Genomic DNA, 23,150 nt, shown 5'->3' with positions numbered 1-23,150 from the left:
TGAGTCATTCATCACTTTCCTAGTGGTGTCCCTACCTTCAAAGCGCACCACCAACTATCAAATGCAAATGTTTGGCCTGCCTTGCAGTCTTATAGGGCAAACCTTAACATCTGATTCTGGATGCTCCTCCTTTGGAGCACTCAAGAATGTATCAACCCAAGGGCTTCTTGTGAGTCCAAGCCTCACAATTCAGCTGGCTCGACACACAACTTAAAGTGCTGGCACACAAGCTGGTAGTCTATATCCCAACCAGTAGCTGCAGGCTATTTTCCTATGTGCTGCTCCTCTCAGACATGGGCATGTTATAGGCAGGCGGGCCCAATAATGCTCTCTGGGCCACCAGCTCCCCTACAGGTCCATTGCCCCATACAAAGTCCTAAATTCCTCTGTCTACTCATTTATTGAAAGTTAAAATGAAAACACTCATCACTAATTAACACCAATGTTGTTTCTCTGAAACTCTCAATCCTGCATACATGTCCTCACCACGACACTGGGCAATACAAATACCCTATATTGAAGACTTTATCACTGCATTGCTTCCTTTTTTGCAACACCTTGCCGGACAGATTAACACCATACTTTAGCCTTAGAACTGAGCTGTCATCATTCATCCAGTCACATCTCTTCACTTTGTTTTCTACACTTCATCTAAGACCACTTATTTATGAACTATCTGTGATTCAATCTTTGAAGCTGACCTTCCCTTCTCTTACTCTCCAATGTCATCTCACTTCCTGCCTGCCCAATTCTCTGCCTTCCCACTTTCTTCTCCAAAAGAATTCATTGTTGTCTTCAAAGTGGCAAACGTATCATATGGCACATCTGAGCAAATCCGCTCCACAACTGTTAACCTTTGGACTTACCTGCTGGGTTATCTTGTCTGCCCTCTCCCCTTGATCAGTCTCTTGTAATGGGAACTTACATTTAATGTTTCAAATCAGCAGCCAGTAGTTCTTCTGGTGCTAAAGATACACTTCTGCTGCTGCCACCTCTGTCTCCAGCTATTGCACAATTTGTCAAATCCCATTCTTCTCTTTAGCTCGTGAATGCCATGTATCTAAGTCCATCTCTCTATTCATATGGAACGTGATGAATCCTCTGCAATCAAGCTTCAGAGTTCTTCACGCATGGAAGTGATCCAGCAAAATCGGTGAATATTTTTAGAATCATACACAATATCCCCTTCACCATAAACCAAATTTGTGTGTGATACAACCAGGATCTCGTGGGTTGCTCTTGGTGGGATTGGAGTAATCAATAGCCAGCTCCAAAGTCCACTTTTCTACCCAACGGGCCAGAACTTAAGAATTTACTTGGTAAGCCCTGAAGGGAGGTACAATCTAAGTGCAGGACTGCACCGCATCCCTCATTGTAAATATGCACTTTGCACGTTGATTTGCAGGATTGTTGTATCTTATCAAGTTCTAGTTATGATGATTATAAGCCTAAATCACATTTACCCTTCACATTTGTTGACATTCTAATAACTAGAGAGTGGAAGACACTTTTATGTTTTTCCTTTGAATATAATTTTACGAGGTTTATCTGTTGTACAGTTAGTGCATGGATGTTGATGAAAATTTCCAAATCAAATTAATTGTATTTACATCCATTGTAACATGTATTGACCTTTGTGACACTGCCTTTCTTGCAAAAGTGTTCATACTGCTAAATCAATGAGTCTTTTGCCCATCAGTTCAACACTACCTAGAAGGTGTTGTGTTTGTTTGCTTTATGAGCAGCAGTGCCAATTTGCTTGGTATTTGTGGTCCCTCGAAAAATAGATAGAAAGTGAATAATCGCTTTGGGAGAACAACCTTTACAACATGGTCGTTACACCGTGGTACGTTTACTTCGCGGTCATTACAACGCAAGTCGTTACAACGACTTGCATTGGACGGTGCTATCCACTAAGGTATAGTATGGTTTACTCTTCCAACACCTTCCCTACTGTTACGCTGGAGTTGTAATAGCAAATCATACTAATCCTAAGTCCAGCGCCCTTCAGCGCAAGTCATTGTAACAACTTGCGATGTAATAACTGCAATGTAACGTACCGCAATGTCAATCATCGCATTTTAACGTCACATATTCATCGCTTTGTTATGTGTGGCGCTCATGAAGACCCTCTATTGTTTATTTCAGTTTCTGAATCTCATAACCCACTGCTATGATATCACATCAGGTGATAAAACTGGTTACCCACTGTAGCTAGTCATAAGGGCCTTCCAGGCCAGGTTAGAGGCCTCCCCGAGAGTCTGTCAGAGCAGCTCTGCTTGTCTGATCTGACTGAAAGTAGAAATCACAGCTGCATGAGGGGGAAGGAAGGTGAGGAAGGTGTTGGAAAGTTGGTTAAGGGTGGTAGGTGCATTTTTTCTTTTTTAACCTTTAGGACACAGTGCATAACAAGGGCTATGTTATGTGTGGCTCCCCCATTACTCCTCTACCACTGCGTAGCACTTGAAAGCAGGGGCCAATTATTTTTGGGTTCATGCATAACATAACAATATAGATGGGTAAAAAGTGGATTACAGGGATTTTTTCACCTCTTAGTTGTGAATGACATTACCACGCATGCTTTTACAACGCATGCCTTTACCACGCAACTTTCACAACACCAGTCGTTACAACGACTTGCGTTGGGGGGTGCTGGATAGTGAATAGTTTAATTTACTATTCCAACTCCATTCCCCGTGGATAGTAGGGAAGGTTTTGGATAGTAAATTAACTATTCCCTATCCTAGAGCGCCCACCTGCGCAAGTCGTTGTAACGACTTGCGTTGTAAAAGTTGTCTGGTAAAGGTTGTAAACGCTGTTCCCCTTTGTTGTCACTCAGAACCCAAGGTGAAAAACATCCCTGTAATTCAGTGTTACACATCTATATTTCTGTTATGTACAGACTAACTATGACGTAGCAACATGTGGTATTCACTGTTGCTATGTCATAAAGGAATTCTAGGTGTCCTTGGCTGGGCTCTCCAACAGCCTGTCAAACCAGCACAGGAAACATAGCAGAGCATAGGTTCACGAGGACAGAAGGGCAGCCATTTGTTTTTTTACATTTTGGATACCAAAGAGAAGCCATTTATTTATGACTCAGCCATGGCTCCTCTGCCCCTGCGTAGACGCTGAAAGCTAGGGCAGCTGAATTTGGGGTCCAAACATAGCATACAATTACAGATGGGTAAAAAGTGAATTACGTGGATGTTTTTCACCTCTGAGTTTTGAGTGCCGTGTTTATTTGATGTCTCTCAGAACCCTAGGTAAAAACATCATCAGTATTCACTGGTGCATTTATCTAATTCTATATATTGTCAGTGAGTTGAAACCATGCCACTTATACATGATGGCCTGGCTTTGAAGGACTATTGAGTGAAAGAATAGTTCTCTTGAACCAGCCTTTCTTCTCCAATAATTACCAACAATCATTTTAGAATTTAAATTGTTTTCTGATGTCAGTTTAGGTTTTGAAATATATTGGGACATCACTAGATGGCCCCTTCGAATTTAAAAATTAAACATGTTTTTGTGTCACATTTAAACTTGTAGGGGCAGATTTATGTTAACTGGCGCATCCCCAGGGATGCGCCAGTTAATGTGCGCCACAGTGCGCCACAGCTCCGCCACCCATGGTGCGCCGCATTTATAATGCGGCGCACCATGGGGCAAAAACGGCACAGATGCGTGACGCATCTGTGCCGTAAAGGTGGCGCATTGCTTGAGTTGCGTCGCAAGCGCGACGCAGCTCCAGCAAGGCTCGGGGGTGCCCCATCTTCACAATGCTACGTCAAGACCTACGCCTGCTTCAAGCAGGCGCAGGGTTTTGATGCAGCATTGGCCTGAAAGTGACTGAGTGAAATCTTATAGATTTCACTCAGCCACTTTCAGGAGGCGTTCCTGCGCAGGAACGCCCCCCCCTGCGCAGGAATGCCTCCTTATGGCGCAGGGCTTTACAACGTGACGCATCTCCTAGATGCGTCACGTTGTAAATAGGGCGCATTGTTTGCGCCGCCGTTGCGTCAAATAAAGTGACGCAATTGTGGCGCAAAGAGGCGCAAGGGCCTCATAAATCTGCCCCGTAAGCTTTTGTTAATTTGACAATTTTCTAGAAACAGCTTCAAAGGTTTCATGAATTTGCCTTTCAAAATGGGAAAAGAGTACTTAGGCATAACGTGACAGGATCCTTATAACTAAAACACTCTGCTGAGCTTAAGTCCATTTCCCTGCTAATCTCTTCTGTCAGAAAACAGGGTTGAAATATTCTAACAAACTGACAATCTAGAAGCTTATTTACAATCCCCTTGCACTGCTGATGCGCCACTTTTAATGTGGGAAAAAGTGACCTACCAGCGGCACAAGGGGCATATAAATAAGGCCCCCTAGGGCCTAATTTTTGAGGTTTTGGCGTAGGGCAGCACCGCAAGGAATCTTTCTGCCCTGCATTAAAAGAAAAGGGCAGGGATGCGCCGTATCTATGAGCTACGGTGCATTCCTGTCCTTTGCTCCTGTTCTGACACACAATGGGCTGCCATAAACCAACGCAGGCACCCTTGCATCCTTGTTGTTGGTGTGATTGTTTTTGATCAGTAAAGGACACCTTCCTGCACAAAAACATTGTAGGGGTGATTGTTTTTGTGTAGTAAAGGACACATTTTTGCACATAAACTATTACGAGAGATGCTTTCCTCTTTCAGATTGCAGCACACATAGAAAGAGTAAAAAACGAGGAGAAATAATGACATTTCTCCTCATTGCGCCTCCCTAACACCACCCCTGGGGTGGCGATAGAATCTGATGCATGCCCAGGTTTACGATTCCTCATAAATCTGGGAATGCTTCACATTCCACAGGTGTTGCGTGGGAACACACACAGCAACACCCATGGAACTCTCTTTTTACGCAGTGCTCTCCCTGAAAGGAGGGACATATTTACAAGGCCATAAAGAGCAATGCAAAGTAGCTTTGCATGGCCTGTGGCACATTGCGCCACCGGAGCGTCAAAAAAGTGACACTGCAGCTGCTTACTTCTTCCTACCTTGTGACGTAGTTAGTGGTTAGGTCGATGTACTTGCTACACTATTATTGTCATAGAAGTTAACAAATGGGTTACATTGGTAAAGTACAGTGCAAAGTCAAACAAAGCAGACATGTGCCCACTTCACTGAGCATGAAGAGTCCGAAATAATCAACATTAAAAGATCATAAACATACCAAGACGTGGTCTGAATACAAGCAGGGTCATTTAATAACAGATTGTAACTGCTTTACATTCTAAGCGGGTGATTCACAGAAATTCGATACCAGTCACTTAAAGAGACATTCAGAATCAGTCCTTCCATGCTCCATTCCCTGGCTCCAAAGAATCATTGCGGCATTCATTGCGGCATGTCCAATACGATATGTAAATTGTATGAATTAAAAGCAGCTGTAAATTCCTTCATATGTCACAACTGCGATCTCAAATCTCGCTTTCGGGTAAATCATGACTGAAGCATTGCCACGAAGTTCATATTTCTTGACCTGTGGGAAGGTCTTCGCCCAGTTTATTCATGGTACTGCAGATCACAGGACACGACTGCATACTCCTGCAGGAAGGAGAAACAACAACGCTGATTACATGAGCACTCGCGTTAGCCCACAGGGTGGCAGTGCATACCCAGTTAACATTTTATTTTACACTTAAGGAAAAGTACGCTTTCCTACAGCTACACAGAAAATGTGACACATTTGGAAAGCAATTCATATTTATATATTTATGAATTTTTCTGTTGTGCACGCTTGGACCAAAGACATGAGAGAGCTTTAAAAGAGACCAGGAAGTAAGTGAGTTCTGGTTAACAAGCATCATAAAACAACCTATTAGCACCAGGAAAACAATGAACAAAGGGCCAGATAGGTACTTAGAAACCATTTGTGATTTCCTAATAGTGAGGTTTTGCGAGTCACTATTAGGAAATTGCAAACAGCTATGCACAACAGTGTGTTTTACACTGTTTCCGATGCCCAATGGGTCGCAAGAGACCTACCTCATCAATATATATTCATGAGGCAGGTCGCAATTAGGGATCCGTTGGGAATGGCCAACACTCACAGGGAGGGTGCCTGCTGTGATCAGCAGACCACCATGTCTCTGACTGCCTTTTTAAATAGCAAAAACAACAACTTTTTAAATAGAGCAGTTTTTTATTTTGAAATTCAGCCCGTTTTCCTTAAAAGAAAATGGGATGCATTTGAAAAAGAAAAATGAAAAGCTTCCTTTCAATTTTTTAAGAGCAGTTAGTGATCAATGCCTGCTCTTAAAAAATGTTTAGAGCCCACATTCACAACAGGGAAGAGGTCCCTTAGGGACCCACTTGCAGTCTGTGAATGGGCTACCCCGTCCTTCACATAGTCAGTAAAACATGAATGTTTTGTGACCGCATAACAGTTGCAAAACATGTATACATGCCCCTGCGACTCATCATAAGGCAGGGACGCCCTTGGCACACCCCTTCCTAATAGCGATTCACAAACCCAATGTCCGGTTTGGTAATAGCTTACCGCATTGCATAATAAGGCTTTGTACATTTAAAAATGCTTTTTTCAGGTCGCTGACGGCTAGATACTGCAAATCAGGATGTTTGCATGCTGAAAAAAGCTTTGTACATCTGGCCCAAACAGTTATACCAGTTGGTACGTGACAGGATACGCTAGTAGTTAGCTAACCTTCATAGTAAATCTACAGTAGTTTACCACTAGAGGAGAAAGAACAAACATTTTGTGACAGGAACAACAGGTTAAGCCAACATAGGAGATGCAAGCACCTATCCCCACTGTAACCAGGCACCCTCTCAAATAGGCGGCTCCTCCACTATGGCGGAGGAGCGTCCCCCCCTGCCAGCACCTTCAAAAACATGAAAAATAAAACAATAATGTTGTATCTTGAACCTCCTGTACTTCCTTACCTTTCCTCTATCGAGTATTCTCCTATAGAATGTTGGCCTGTTGCGTAGTAGCCCTGTCATATTGTTCCATGATTCAAACTGTTGCGGAGCTGTTGGAGTTGGATGTCCTCTCCCTAGCGCTCCTGTCTGCTGTGTAGCCTGCTTGAATTAAACTTGATCTCCAGAACTTGCTGCGGCTACTGAGTCGCTTACTACAGATAATAATAAAACCCGTTTTATTATAGTTTATTTCTCTTCAGTGTGCAAAGTCTTGGGGGCGGGGCCTGGGGGGTGACAGGCTCTGAGGGGGAGTGGTATGTGCACTGCCTTCACTGCGCATGATGATTTGGCTGCCGTCTCAAGCCGGCCAAACTGTCATGCACAGTCAAGCTCTCTCTCCAACCCTAGATGCATTGCTGGCTGGAGAGAGCAGGCACAGGCTCCCAGTCTGTTTGGGAGTACACATTTGCAGCACTCAGGCCGATCCTGAAGCTGCTCTCATGCATTAGAGCAGATTCAGGATTTGCAGCAGGGCAGTCTGGGAGCCTGTGCCTGCCTGCAGTGGAGCCAGAAAAGCACAGCGCTAGAGGGCGGCAAGTTAGTTATTTTTTTTTTCTTTGTCACACCCATCATGCCCCGCCTCTTTTCCCTGACACAAGCCGCTCTTGATGTTGAATTTCCTCCTAAATGTGAACAGACGATTGTGCAAAGGGCTGATGAAAGAGAAATCCAAAGCCATGTTGCACAATCAGAGAAAGCTTGTCTCATGCAGCATTCTTATTTGAAAGTTGATTGTTTGAGCATGATGGACAATCCCTTAATGGTGTCAACGTACAGAAAACCCTGCACCTTGATAGCACGGGTTGATACAGTGTAAACTGAAATATAAACTAATTGTTAGACGTAATCCTGGAGTTGGCCAGTCATAATGGCATAATGATTGAACATGGAACTTTCAGATTAATTATTTGCTTTAATATCAATGAATTATCTGCAAGTACATGCTGCATTTGCATGTTTTTGCCTTTCTTGGTTATTGCAGGTCAGATGTACATAAAAGTCAGTTTGCAAATTCTTAATTGAGATTTTTTGCGATCTGCAATTAGGAAAGCGCAAACACCTATATACAAATGTATCTTAGACACATTTTGCAATTCCCAGTGGGTCGCAAATAGACCTACCTCATTAATATTCATGAGGTAGGTCTCTTTTGGCAACCGTTGGTAATGGCATGCACTGACAGGGATGGTGACCTGCTGGGGTCAACAGACCAACATGTCTGCGATAGCTTTTTAAAAAAAAGAAATTTCTTTTTTGTAATGCAAAATAGAAAATGGGATGCGTTTCAAAAATAAACATGAAACGTTACCTTTTCATTTTGTAAGAGTTGGTAGTGGTCTGTGGGACATGTTGGTGCCCACATTAACAAAGGGGAAGGCTATCCTTGTGGACCACTACTCATTTGCAAATGGGTTGCCACCAACTTGGAATTGGTGGTAACTGCCAATGTTTTACAAAACATTCCTACATACGTGTGCGACTTGCTATTAGGAAGGGACACCCTTAATACGCCCCTTCCTAATAGCCAAACCCAATTTGCGATTTGGTAATGGTTACCGAATTGCTAATAGAGTTTGGTACATCAGAAAATGCATTTTTCTGGTCACCAATGGACCTATTATGTGAATTGGACCATTTGCGAGCAGAAAAAAGGTTTGAACATCAGGCTCTGCGTTCCTTCTCTGATTCATTCATTTGCAGTTTGCTTAACTTTATTGGTGTGCCAAGGTTCCAAAAGCTGAATTGTTTCCTTCATGGACCTGAATATGTAGTGGGTTTGTGTATTTTTAAGTTTTTCACTAGCCAAAATCTTTTGATTTTACTAAAATGATATGTATAATATACTTACTTACTTAGAGGGGCTCTCTAACTGCCCTCTTTACCCATTGGTGTGTTATGTTATGTTGTTTTGTAAAGCGCATGGCTACCCCAGCAATGGGGCGTCCCAGCGCTGTAGACCACTGGGGAACCCGTCCTGGCTTTCCCTGTGAGATGATCCCTGCTGGGTATCTCCAAGGTGAAACCAGGCATCCCCGGTGTATGTGGGGGGCCGTTGTGGAGATGAGGCAAGCTAATGCCCAGAGTTGCCGAGTGTGATCCCTGGTTAGAGTAGGCACCGAAGCGAGAATTATCGAGTCCGCTGACCCTGGTCCACGACCCTGCCGCGCCGGGAATTGAACCCTGGTCCCGGGCCGTCCTCTGCTTCCGGGTCTGCCGCCTCTAACCAGTGAGCCACACCACTCCACGATTGTACTTATTGTATCATTCACATTTTCCTCCCATCCACTACTGCATACTGCATTAGGAAGTGAGTTAGTGCACTCAGAGACTGGCTAAATTCACTGTGAGTGTCTCACAACGAACACAACCACACACAAAGGGGCATATTACCAAGCAATAGCGATAATTATCGCTATTGCTTGGTTAGAGACAAAAATTTATCGCCGACCTGCTGCGATTTTTATCGCAGATAAACCTTGGTATTACCAAGGTTTATCGCAAATGCGATAAAAATCGGCCGCAATGCCTGAATATCGCTGAAAAGTCAGCGATATTCATGCATTACCGAGCTAATGCTCTTAGCCATGTTATCCACCTCCCATTGAATAACATGGCTAAGAACTGCTCAGGGCAGGTGTTAGCTTTTGGAGATATTCGTGCTTAGCGCGAATATCTCCAAAATTTGGTAATAGGAGATAGCGATGTTAGGGAATGTTTCCAGTCGCTAACATCTTGGCACGCCCACTTTGCATGTCATTAGTGATAAATTTCTCTGACATGCAAAGTGGGGCCCAAGATGGTCGCTATCTCCTACTAGCTGTCGCTAACTGGTGTTAGCGACAGCTAGATAATAGGGAGATAATTTTATCTCCGCTTTCTTGGCTTTTAAAGCCAAAAAAGCGGAGATAAACCCCCTTGATAATATGCCCCAAAGTCCTTCTATTAAGAGCTAGGAATTACTGTGGCCATGTGCTTTTGCAACCTTTTTTTTTTTTTGCTTTCAGTTTTCTTTATTTGTTAGATGGATGAGGGTCCATCAATAGTGTTTTGCAAAAACCATGACAAAATACAAAATCATGGCAAACTAAAAGGCTAGCGACCAATGCTAGACCAATAAGCTTTGCCACTGCTTGTTTTTCATGGTTAGGAATTGAGGCGAAGAGTCACTGAACTTCGTACAGTGCAGGACTGAAGTGAAAACCAGCCGTGATTAGTTTCGCAAATGGTAAATAAATTGATTGTGCCACATTTAGTAAGAGTTGATACCAATAATGACACGGCCTGTGATTTGCACCAAACTGTTTTTCCATGAGATTTGTACTTAAGGTACAACCTCCAGTCAATTTCTTAATGCAAGGTTAATGGTCCCAGAATTATGTGTAATTTCTCATAAATTCAACACTTTTCGTGCAGGCATATCACAATCACATGCTTGTCCCTTGTTTGCAACTGGTTAAATTAGGCATAAGAATTTGATGCAAAGGCAGATCACAATTTTCCTGTAACTTCCCGATTTAATAGTTAAGATTAAGTTGGTGCTATGTGAAGAAAAGCAATTTTTGGTGCTGTGCTCATGTCAACTTGTATCACAAAATGGTCTTTGTGCCCAACAGTTGCCATTTGCGTTAAATTGGGAGGCTTTTGCTGCGAAGCTACACCTAGTATTGGCGAAGTGCTTGCACAAATATATAGTACATCGGGGCACAAATATTATTCAAAGTTGTTTGTGTTATTGCTGCTTTTACCTTCATTTACCAATTGGATCATACATCTCTGCAAGATGGCCCACAGCCGCCTCCATGTGCTAGATCACTTAACTAATCACATTCTCTTTCAAATGTTTGAGTGCCTTTTTCTAGCCCCATTCGATAAGTAATACTCTGGTGGGAGGAACCGTCACCATTATGTCTGCTTTCTCTAGATTCACATACAATTGTTGCCATTTTGAAGAAGGAGCTGTATACATGACATGACTAAAAAATCCTTGTTTCTGTGCAGTGCATTAATGCTTCTGCCACAAATTTTTGTTTAATACGTTCACCCATTATCTTTAATTTCAAACTCTCATTGGGGGCATAATATCAAGAACAGCGTTACAATTACAATCGAAGCCCATGTTAGATGTGGACACATCTAACATGGGCTTCGATTGGAATTCATAGAGCATATTATCAAGGCCATTATCGCCGCCTTATCGGCAGGTTCCTGCCGATAAAAGCGGCGATAATGTATTGCCTGTCCTTGATAATATGCCCCAATGTTAATTATACATAAAGTAGTCTTTGGCTCCACCCAGAGGAGTATTACTCACTCACCACATGCTGTTATTTGGTATCTGAAAAGTAATGTTAATCATCATACAGTATGCCACAGTCAACAATTTATCACGTATATGAATTCTATACAGAAAGCAATACCTTTTTGCTACTTGTTCCTCAACAAAATCAAAAACAATATGGCAGGCTTTAATCTGATCCAGTATCTGTACATGCAATGCATTTAAACAACATTTTTAACGTGTGTGTCTACTTGTGTTGACATGTTAAAGCCAGAACTATTGGTTTTGCCGGTGCTTGCTTTACATTAGTTTTCTGTTTTTTAAACAGTGTTCATGAAAGACTTGTAAAGGAGAAATTTTAATAAAAAAGCAATCAAAGTCCTGGGTCAAAAATATACACTAGGGGCCTTATTACATATAAGGTGTACCGTCACCTTCAAATTGGTGCCCCAGTGAAAACAGGGATAATGTCTCCTATTACTGATTATTTGTTGCCCGCAAGGCAGTCATACATTCTCAACTGCATTAGTGAATGATGAAGTTTGAAGCAGCTAGTCCATCTTTCACTGTGCAGTCAGCTCCTGCCTCCATTAAAAAGAGGGAACTGAGCGCTCCGTGCACGTGGGTGCAGTGAGTGACAGCACCCACCTCCTGGGGTCTGTCTGGGGGAGTCCAGGTTATCCACTTTCCCCCTACAGAGGACCACCCTCAGGAGGTGCACTGACTGAGAACCACCTTTTCATGGAATATATTATCAACAAATAGCGATATTTATCACTAAGTAGGATTACCGGCAATTTTTTTATCGCACCGCATCACCGGATTTTATCGCTGAGATAACGTGCTATTAGCAACGTTTATCTCAAAAGCGATAACATTTCCGGCGATAGCGGCGAAATCCGTGAATATCGCTGAGAATACAGCGATATTCTTGCATTATCGCTAACAGGGTCTTAGCCATTATATCCAACTCTCCTTCGATATAATGGCTAAGAACTGGTCTGAGCAGGCGTTTTTGGAGATATTCGCGCTTAGCGCGAATATTTCCATCACTACGCCTGTGTTGGTAATAGGCGATAGCAATGTTAGCGACTGCTTTCAGACGCTAACAGATTGGGTACGCCCACCTTGCATGTCATTAGCGATAAATATCGCTGACATGCAAAGCAGGCCCCAAACCGCTCGCTATCGCCTACAAGCTGTCACTAACTGCTGTTAGCGACAGCTTGCTAATAGGGCTATAGAATTATCACCGCTTAGCGGCCAAAAACGGACGCTAAGGTGGCGATATTTGCCTATCGCCCCCCTTGATAATATGCCCCAAAGTGTGCCTGCTGATAGCCTCTTATAATGATCTGTATTACGGGAGGGATGGCACCAGCGTTTGTGGCCCCTTCTGTGATACTACAGTAATGGACACAAAAAAGGGTGCACAGGCGCATTTAGTCGCAGATTTACAAGCCCCTTTCCCCACTTTTGCACCACTTTTCCCATATTAAAAGAGATGCAAAAGTGGTGCAAGTGGCTTGTAAATCTGCCCCTTAGTCTTTGGGACACTGCACGTAATATGACCTCAGGACTTTAAAAGGAGTAGCAGAATTGTGCATGGACACTTCCCCAGGGACTTCCAGATATACTGCAGGGGCCACAATTGAGGAGGCTTCCCTGTCCATTATGTGCAAGTTTTACAGCTAAGGCTCTATCGCAATTGGAGAGGGAGTAGCGAGAGAGACACTAAACATTTTATTGTTTATAAATTTAGCAAAGCAAATAAAATTGTGCTAATGCAATGCATGGTATAACAAGGAATATTATTTAATTGGAATTCTTGCATGCAAGTCAACCGATGAAGAGCCCAAAGAATGAAACAATCCATTAATGCATTAGTTATGGTCATCACTTGATACATCCATGACGCAAAGCTCTTCTGCTGATGCTTACAAACCTAAGCTATTTGCAGAAAATGAGAATTATTTGAACAAATCTGGTAAAGAAAGACAAAGCAAGATAAAGATTTGGATTTGGAGTGGTGGAGTGTGGTTTTGCCTGAAAGTGATCTGTGATAGTATGTGCACTTATGTGGAAGAGTACTCTCTTTCTGAGCATGTTGTTCTTTCAAAAACATTGTTTAATGTAAAACACTGTAATATCCATCATTTCTTACCTTCTGTATCTCTGCCACTGGGTTAATGAGATCCACATTGGGAAGTGAAGGCAGATCCATTCCCTTTTTCAGTTGCACTGAAAGGTTAGCAAGGCAGCACTAAATCAGTAAAGCTGATGTAGCTGAAGTGACTATTGCAGTTAGCATGAGATGTAAATGATACTTCCATATAATACTAATATATCAAAGGAATTATTGTTTCATTTTTTGAAAGGTATAAAATTGTTATGGAAGATCTCACAAAATGTTTTTTTTTTTAAATATCATATTTTCACATGTAAAGTCCCAAGTTAGAAAACATATCCACATGGGCAAAGTAGACTTCATTTTTTACCAGTCAACCACATTTTGACATAGCAAAGAACATCTGGCTCTAAACCCCCTTGATATTTAATATTTGAACAGGACTGATGAATGCAGAAGGGATAGCATAGTGATAGCATCGTGAGACATTCAAAATTGCTCCTGCCCCATGAGACTACACTATCCCCTAAGTAAGCCTGTTAGTTTTTTTTAGAATGTGGGAGACATATTGTTGGACAGAAAAGTTATTTTATAGTAAAGGACGTGTACCCATGCCCTGAGTGCCCAACTGTACTGTTGTCTTAATCGCCAATCCTAATTTTTGATGACATAGGAAAACATGGATCAATCATACGTGCAAGACATAGGCCTGTCTAATGGATTGTAATCTTGCTAAACCAGTTGGGGTGCCCAAAGCACGACCCTCAAAGTAGTGGAAATATACTTCCTTCACCAGGAGTTAATCAGCATGAGCACTGTGATGGCAACATACTGTGTTGTGATCGGTAAGAATGAACATGTTCTGTTCACTCTGTCTTCAGCAAGCGGGCCTGGGCATCCCAAAATGGAAACCAAGTGTCCTCCATGTAATGTACAATTACAGGTATCCCTTCCTGCACAAAAACAATTCTGTCTGTAAGACAGGCACCATTGGAACATGGCGCAAAGATGCCTGCATCAGTGCTAGTCAGCATACAGTGCACCTGTGCTAGTCAGTAGAAGTACAGCACATGTTAAAAGATAGCGTGCACTTCTGCTCCACCCCTTTCATGAAAGATAGCAAGTTCTCCTGCTATGTTCCGTTGCATCAAATATTAAAAAATCTGCCCCTCTAACTTATTTTACTGTTAGATAGAACCTCACGGTGAAGAACAATTATTGCAGAAATTAACACTTTAAGAATAAGGGCATGTAAACATTTAAAATAGGATGTGAATGTGATTAAACCTACCTCTTTTTCTTAATTCATTAGGGAGTAAATTGTGATGAGACAAACTGCAAATATCCACCGGAGAGGCGGACTAGAAAAATCAGGTTATTCTGTGGTCAAACACAGGGAAACCACGCATATTTGGCAGCCTATATCAACCCAGCTGCCCATGACTATTCTGAAATTATTTGATCAGCATGCATATACAATCTAACCACAGAGTACAGTGCCTGGTTAAACTGGTCTATACAGTGCTGGCACATTCAGAATGAAGCTATAGTGACCTGCCCAGCCTGTCATGGACTTTCCAAGATTGGATGGGAGGAATGGCAATCTTGCAGCAAAAAGGGTCCACTGTGAGTACCTGTCATGATCCTGTCCACTTGTGATATAACTAGTACTGCAAATGAGGAACTCACTTGGAGAATCCCTTCTGCATTCTCTGGACAGAAAAGAATTGCCACTTCTATTTAGGACACTATGCAAATTATTGGTATTATTTTGACTTTTGAAAATGGATAATCCATCACAACTGTGACGGATAGTTTTCCAACTTTTTATAAGTATATTATATTATAATCCACTTGTAATAAGGAAGGCGAGATGTCTGTCATGTTTGTGCTGGTGTAATTCATCCACCAAACTCTAAATCAAGCTCTAATTAACCTTCAATTAAAACACATATTTTGTCATTAACTAGATATTCAGCCACCGCCCTGTAGGCACCAATATAAGAATGAGACTTACAATTGACATTAGCCATGAACACATGATCAAAGTATGAGGAAATGTATCCTTGGAGGTTAGAGGCCTAGAAAACAAAGGAAAGGAGTTAATTCAGCGTATCCTAGTTCACAAGCCTCACTTTTTTCACTACATTTGTACCATGCCTGCTTCATAGGTGCTCCTGAGATACTCATAACTATGTTGTTGTAGAGTATACAATGCCAAAACAGATCAAACTTCAAGCGGTTCCTCAAACACTGTAAACATTACAGGTTAGGCACTGACGATTAAGCAGGTAAAGCATGTAACTAGATGCAATAATTCAGAGAGACATACATCATACACATTGTTTCAGCTTGAACTTTAGACAATTAAAAACATTGACATGGTATGAGGGCTGCACATTCAAGATCTTATCTTTGGTCACTCTAAGTGACCTACTTTCATCTGAGAAAGGTGTATGTCACAATATCAAGGTCAGCAATCTCAAACTGCAACCAAAGTGACTCCACAATATTGGCTATCAATATATTGTCAAGGTCAGTATATAGGGCAGTTTATAGTTCTTAATCTTAAATGCAGATCTACTTCACCTTCATGATATAGTGATAATCAATACTGAAGATGCTGCAGGTCAAAACATTGACTGCAATACTTTGCTGCCTTTTGGGCCCAAAAAATGTGAAGTTCCTGGTAGAGTGCATATCTCTACTATGTTTTTGAAATGGGAAGCATCCCTTCAGATAGGTAGGATCAGACCATTGTGTTGAACTTTTAAAGATCCTCGACTGAAAGTGAGCCATACCAAGGGCCCCTTGAACAGGAGAACAAACTTTTTTAAAACCAACACAGTATGAACAGCTCTATTTTGTTTTACTTGTAACTTGTCCAAGTTGCTTTGGGGCACATGCAGATATTTTGCGAAACAACATAGTGATTTAAGGAAAAACACTACATGAATCAATAAATTGAGATATGAGACACTGAACCACAGTTTATAACCAGGGTGATTGTACAGATTGTCGTGAGCTGCTGTGCTTTGGTTGCAGTAGCTACCCTATAGTCAAAAGCGAGTGATAAATATAAGCTAGAGATTCCTTACAGACTGCACTGTCAATAGAGGATCAGCATTGTCTGAAGATGAGGGATGATTGGGTGGCACCAAAGAGCAAAATCTCAGTTTGACTTGCATTGAGACACAATTGATTAATAGTCATACCGGGCCAGATGTACGACCCTTGTAAATTGTGGATCGCAATTTGCACTTGATTGTGAGTCGCAACTTGCGAGGCACAATTTACAATGTACTAGTATCAGAGACACTGATTAAATGAATGAATGCAACATATATAAAGCACTTGAATCACCCTGGTAGGGGTATCCCAGTACTGACCACGGCTAAGCAGCTAGGGGGGAGTCAAAGCGCTCAATCTTTGAAGAGTTCAGTTTCAGCAGTTTCCTGAATTTAAGCAAATTAGGGCACATACGTAAGGTGATGGGAAGAGAGTTCCAGAGACGTGGGGCAACATAGGTAAAAGATTTGCCCCCAGTTCGTAGTTTGTTAACCGATGGACGACTAACAGAGCCTTCCCACCAGAACGCAGGGCTCTGCTAGGTCAATAAGGGACACGTTTTTCCACCAGATACCTTAGCCCGCTGTCATTGATAGTTTTATGGACCAGACAGCAGATTTTAAACTTGATTCTGTCACGGATAGGGAGCCAATGAAGACCTTTCAGTAACAGCATGAAGGATGCCCTGGAAGGCAGATTCAGAGCCAACTGTGCTGCTGTATTCTTGACTACTTGCTACCCATTTAGCAGCATCTCATTTGCTGCACCCAAGAGTGCATTACAGTAGTCCAGACGACTGACTACTAAATCTTGGAGCAGGATCTTACGGACAGATAAAGGTAGAAGATAGAACACTCTACGAAGGAGCTTCAGCATGAAAAAGCATGTGCCTGAAACGACCGCCACCTGGTCTTTCATGGATAAGGAGAGGTCGGGGTAGCAAAATGCAAGGCTCACGAATATTAAAGAGCCGCTCGCAATTTGCGACCCCAGTAGGAATGGTTGGCCCTCCCAGGGATGGTGGCCTGCTGGACTCAGCAGACCACCATGTCTGGGATTGCTTTTCAATAAAGCAAGTTTTTTTTTTTTTTAATGCAGCCTGTTTTCCTTAAAGGAAAATGGGATGCATTGTTTTCTTTTTTTTTTTATGAAACATTTTCGTTTCATTTTTTAAGGGCAGGCAGTGGTCCACTGCCTGACTCTTAAAAATATTTTTTCCCTGCATTTGCAAATGGGAAGGGATCCCCTGGGGACCCCCTCACTTTTGAGAGTGCATTACCACCCTCTTGAAGAGGGTGGCAATTTGCGAGTGTTTTGCAACCGCAATAGCGGTCGCAAACCATTCATACATGGCTTTGGGCTCTCTATTATGAAGGGAAAGCCCCTTATTTATTATTTATTGCAAGCAGGCAGAAATGGCATGGACATAAGTAGAGTCATTAGTCAGCCCTAATTGTTCCTGTACTGAGGTCACACAAGTAGGTGCCATATTACTACAGCTAGAACTTCATTTACCTGGTACAATACCTCTTACTCCCGATTTACATCATGTCTGTTTCACTACTCTCTATGATCTCTGCTTCATTTATAGCTTTACTTAAATGACCTTATAGTCCGAAGAGGCTCGTCATTAGTTAGAGTACACCTGCCTTGCCTATCTATCATGGAATTCACTATATAAAATGTTGTACAACAGCAGTCTTCTATAATATTAAAATGTATCTTCTTTGCACTTCTTCCATGCAAATCCGTTATATTTCAAGTGTAGCCCATGCTCCTCTTAGTAAAGGAAACCGATGGATTAGAAGTGCAACTGTCCCTCTTTCACTGCCTGATTAAATTAGATTTTCTGCATTACAGACTAAATAGGAATATCAATATATAGTTTATATACAGAAGCTTAAAGTGCGATATATTTTAGACTACCTTTGAGTGTGGTGAGTGGCCCATGATTAGCACAGCATATTACATTTTGCATTAATAGTATAAGCCATGGAGTTTTACCATAGCATTTAAATACAGTGAGGGCACCAGGTTACATCTGTGTAATGCCATTCAAAGTTGGGATTACTCGAGTTAGATAGACCATGCTATTGGGATAATTAGGAATATGTAAATTAGTGAATGCACGTTTATTATTAAGATTTGTCTGGCTACCTGTATTTTAAATGGTGCGGTAAACATGAGTTTTCACTTAATATCTGCAAATCCTACAGAGAGCTTCAGCTATCTCGCTCTCTCTTTCCTAGAGGTAATCTATCTACATACAAAAACACGAAAGGTATTAATGACCAGCTCCCCTCTGCATTGGTTGCTGTCTGTTGTGGAAACAGTCCGCATAAGGATTATTTTACAATGGATGGAGATTGAAGCACCCATGAACTGCAATGAATGGCATTTTGATATTATTTTTATGAAAATGGCCTTTACAATTTTTATTTTGGATCTGGGTCATTATGGTCCACATAATAGTTATTTATTAGTAATGCTGCATTTGCTTGGTATGATGTGTGGATGGGTAAAGCATGCTGATCCTCTGTTCCCTCTCAGTATGCAGGGTGAGAGACATGGCTGACCCCTCCTGAATTCAGAGAGCATCAGAAGGACAATGTAAGATCCCAAAACTGCAATTGGTAAAAATCTTGTATCCTTCTATGCTCTGTCTGGGGGGCTTGACAAGTGTACAAACGTTATGTTAACATAGCAACCAGGGCATCCTCAGTCATTGATTTACCATTGACTTTGGGGGCAGTGGGGGATTCTGTTGGGCACCCTCAATAACTCCTCTCTCTTTTCCCTCAGGGCCGCCGGTCCTGCACTTTCAGGAGTCAGCTCTGTATGGAGGGAGTCAGTATTCGTTAGATGTGTAGTACATTTGGGAGCGATTCACTGCCAGAGACACCATCTAACCCCCTGCGCAAAAGGAAAACCGAATTTGTGAGACGTGTGTAGAAGTTCTAAGGCGGTGAGAACAGTGTGTAAGAGATTGTTTTGCTGATGTTTGCCGGAGGTTTTTCAACTATAAATGAGGATGACACAGATTAACTCCTCTGAGCAACAGATCCCTCAGCTACCTAGATGTTCTTCAGTTTCCTGGAGCATCTAGTCATCTACCTGAGCCTGCACTAACCCAACTCCACCCTGCCACAGTCCATGCACTCCAGCCACATCGGCTTCCTAGGCAAAGATCTCCTCCCCACAGGGGCCCATTTATGTTCTGAAAGCTGACCATCAGCATGCTCCCTGCCGCACTTTAGGACGGCCCATGCAAGAAAAATCTTGCTGACCAGGGGGTACTTGCCAGCCCATGGGCCCATTGCAAGAGCAGATTCACATTAATTAAGTTTGGATTCAGTCTGAGCCTGGCCTTGGTGTCGGTAGGCATGCCTCTGTTTTTTCTATGATCTTCCGCTTTAGGTCTTTCTATAGCACCAGTTCCATAAAGTTTAGTCAAAGAGTGAGCGTTCCATTCGTTATGATGCTCTAAATTCAAATTGGCATAATCCAGCATGATTCAGTTGTAGTACTTTAACAAACAATACTCATGTGGAAGTTGTCTTGATAAAGTCAGTACAGCATTGGTGCATCTCCTAAGTCCCTGATATAGTGTGAATGGTCAGTGTCCCCAGTGTGCAATTTACATAGGGAATTGTGAGTCTACATCAACGTGAGAATTGCCCATTAAATTACTAAAACAGACTTATTCTGATGTAAATTAAGCTTAAAAAGTCCCAAGATAGGCCGTTACTAAGGTGCGAACCAAGGGTTGGGTGAGAATTGAGCAGAAAGTTATGCAAGCAAAAGCAGCTGTACCTTTTCAAGAACCAAGACAGAAATACAAATCTGAAAAGTATCCTTTTCTATTTTGTGTTTGTAGCTTATGGGTATTTGGACAACAGTTTGAGTTTTTAATATCGGGAGATAGAAATATACGGGGAAAATATAGTAATACAAATTTAGAGTGATGCAGAAATAGGTAAGTAATATCATTGTTAGGAATATTGTTGTTTTTACTATCGATATCAATAATATAGTTATTTAAAATCTAATTGTTTTAATATTTTAATGTATTTTAGTGCATATTTTATTTTATGACATTATTGTTTGTATAATAGTTTTTAATGTTTTTAAATATAGCTTGCAATTTCGAGTGATTTAGAATTTTTTATTTAATTACTAATAGCAATTTATAGTGTTACAGTGGGTTGCTAGGTTTGTAGAGTGATAGGGTGGGAAGTGAGTTAAGTAATATTTAATTATTCATTAATTAATAATTTATAAGTAAGTATGCGATTAATATTACTTTTGAACTTTATACTGATTATTGGTAAGGGTTACTATGCACCTACCACTAGCAATAAGGCCACCAATGCAATATAAAGGTCAGTCAAGGTCTCAACACATTAGCCCCTGTCTCAACCCTTGGTAGCTAGCTGTGAGTAGGCAGTCTTAACTTAGGAGACAGGTGTGTAAAGAATTCAAAAACACCAGTACATTGAATAAGTAAGACAAAACACACAATACAAATCTCACACGAATTCATAAAAATAGGACATATTTTAATTTTGAAAATGGCTGTAAAACAACTAAAATGCAATCTAGGGAACCAGAGATATGAATTTTTAAAGAATAAACACTTGCCAGTGCATAAAACATTTAACACCAACTTGGGACATCTGGTCGCACTTAACCGGGGAAAAGTCCAAGTTTGGGGAAAATGTTTTGCCCTCATTCTTAGAAACTTTCTGGAGGCTCCTCTTAGGCTGGGTTTTGAGTCAACGACAGCGGCTTGGCTCAGTGTGAGGCCTCAGTGAAATCCTGTAAGTCTTGACCTCCAGAGCTTTCAGCGAGACATATCTGAAACTCATGTGGAGTCGTGGTATGATGTTGGCGGCCTGACTCTCGTCGATGGGCAGGTCTTATGGAGCTTTTTCCAAAAGTTGCTCCAAACTTCTCTAAACTTCTGAAACTTCTTCCTGAAGTTCCTCTTGAGGGTTCAAAGTGTCCAAAACACATATCCTAGGGTTAAGAACATCTGAGAAGGTCCCTTGAAGTTTGGAACCACAATTCCTGCAATGCACTTGGCCAAATCCTAAAAAGTCCTCTGGACGTACTCCAGTCTGCGGACTTATTTGGAAAGATGGTGCAGGTGAGCTCCGTTAACCTGTTGCTTTCAGGAAGTCCTCTCTTTAATCATTTTTTATCCAAGGCAAAGTCCTCAGTGTTGTAGTTTCCAGTGTGCAGCAGAAGCAGTCCTTCACATTGCAAACCTTTGGGCTGCTAACTAGGGTTCCAGCTGGGCAGTCCTTCTTCTTGTAGTTTCGAGAAGCAGATCTGAGTTGTTTTCAGCTGTATCATATGTATTCAATAATCTGGGGCGACAAGCATGAGGGCACCCCTGTTCAATGAGGCGCAGGGTGGCACTCAAAAGCATACCAGCTTCCTCCAAAGTGTGTCATTTTCTTGTTCCACAAAGCACTATACTGTAAAATTCAAGATGGAGTCTTCTTCTTCTTTGAAGTAAGACCAGGCTACAGGTGTGGCTCATTTCCATTTCCACTCCCCTTCCAGATCCCCTGCAAATTTCATTCCTGAGGCTGGCATCATGCTTGGCGGTACAGGAAGAGCGGGTAGGTCTGGGTGGAATTTCTTTCTGCCCTGCTCTCTTTGAAACCCAGTTTGATTTACCCAGCCCCCATGCTGGCCTGCTCTCTGCAGCTGCAGAGCCTCCAGCCACCAGATAACTTCTGCTCTATTTAGGCTACTTATCACCTCATCCAAGCAGCTTGGCTAAGCCTGTTAAGGCTGGCCACTCAGGAGAGATTTTAGCTCACAGAAAAGAAAGTCCTATAACTTCTTTCCTGTACTAGGTATGATAAAGTCAACTGTGGTAAGTTGTTGGATCTATCATTACAAATATTAAGTCTTGAGTGACATTTTTTAGTCCTTCCTAGTAATATTTATACTTAAATAAAATATTTCAGTGTGTTATACTATGGAGCTAATAATCTGCAGTGGGCACAAATGAAACTGGCAGTTTTTCTCACTGGGCACAGTCAGAGCCAGTTACCACCAGTATCATTCAAAAATGGAGGTGAACAGGGCAACAAGGATGACTTTCTCATAAGTTTTTATTAATATGTTTATTGATTAATAATTATGTAAAAAAGGTAATAATTATTTGGGTGTAGGGGTATATGGTGGAACGTTTATTAAGTAATCAATAGTTAACAGTAAATGTTGAATTAATTATTTAATTGATTATTAATTATGGAATTTATGTTATACTTTTTTGTTTTAGTTATGTCTTAGGTGCTGGCTTGTAGGGTATAGGGTCTGCAGTTAATTAATTAATAAGTATTCTTTTCTAATTGATTATTATTTATAAAATTGTCTATTATTTATGTAAATTGTATAATGTTTATATATATGTGTATGTAAACTAAGAGTTGTGTAAGAGGTGTATATTGTTTTATAAATGATTAGGTTTATTCCAATATGTTATCTGTTTAAAGTAAATATTTTCCCTACTTTTCCACAGATGGGAATGGGAATAAAAAATGTAATCCCTCCAACATCCAATTATTTCCCTACTTTTGATAGTATTTTTAGTGAATGTGTTTTATGGAGTTTTCAATTTTTATTATTTGATTTAGTGTCTAAATTAATTAAAATGCCTTCATTATTG

At 41.4% G+C, this 23,150-nt stretch overlaps 1 protein-coding gene across 1 annotated transcript in view; it reads right to left on the bottom strand.

Annotated features, from left to right (window-relative positions):
* Window positions 1-5,224: 5,224 nt before the first annotated feature.
* LOC144768431 (BPI fold-containing family B member 2-like) overlaps window positions 5,225-23,150 on the bottom strand; it is a 117,878-nt gene continuing 99,952 nt past the window's right edge. Inside the window, exons 14-16 of the mRNA XM_078652077.1 lie at window positions 15,411-15,474; window positions 13,430-13,506; window positions 5,225-5,588 (exon numbers count right to left, since the gene is read on the bottom strand). Of these exons, the coding sequence (XP_078508203.1) occupies window positions 5,547-5,588; window positions 13,430-13,506; window positions 15,411-15,474 (183 nt within the window). The 3' untranslated portion in view covers window positions 5,225-5,546. The remainder of the gene's footprint in view (window positions 5,589-13,429; window positions 13,507-15,410; window positions 15,475-23,150) is intronic.

This window comes from Lissotriton helveticus, chromosome 7 (assembly GCF_964261635.1).
Source record: "Lissotriton helveticus chromosome 7, aLisHel1.1, whole genome shotgun sequence".
Taxonomy (NCBI): Eukaryota; Metazoa; Chordata; class Amphibia; order Caudata; family Salamandridae; genus Lissotriton; species Lissotriton helveticus.
The sequence above is the reverse complement of the archived record's forward strand: the minus strand, read 5'-3'. Positions and strand labels throughout refer to the sequence as shown.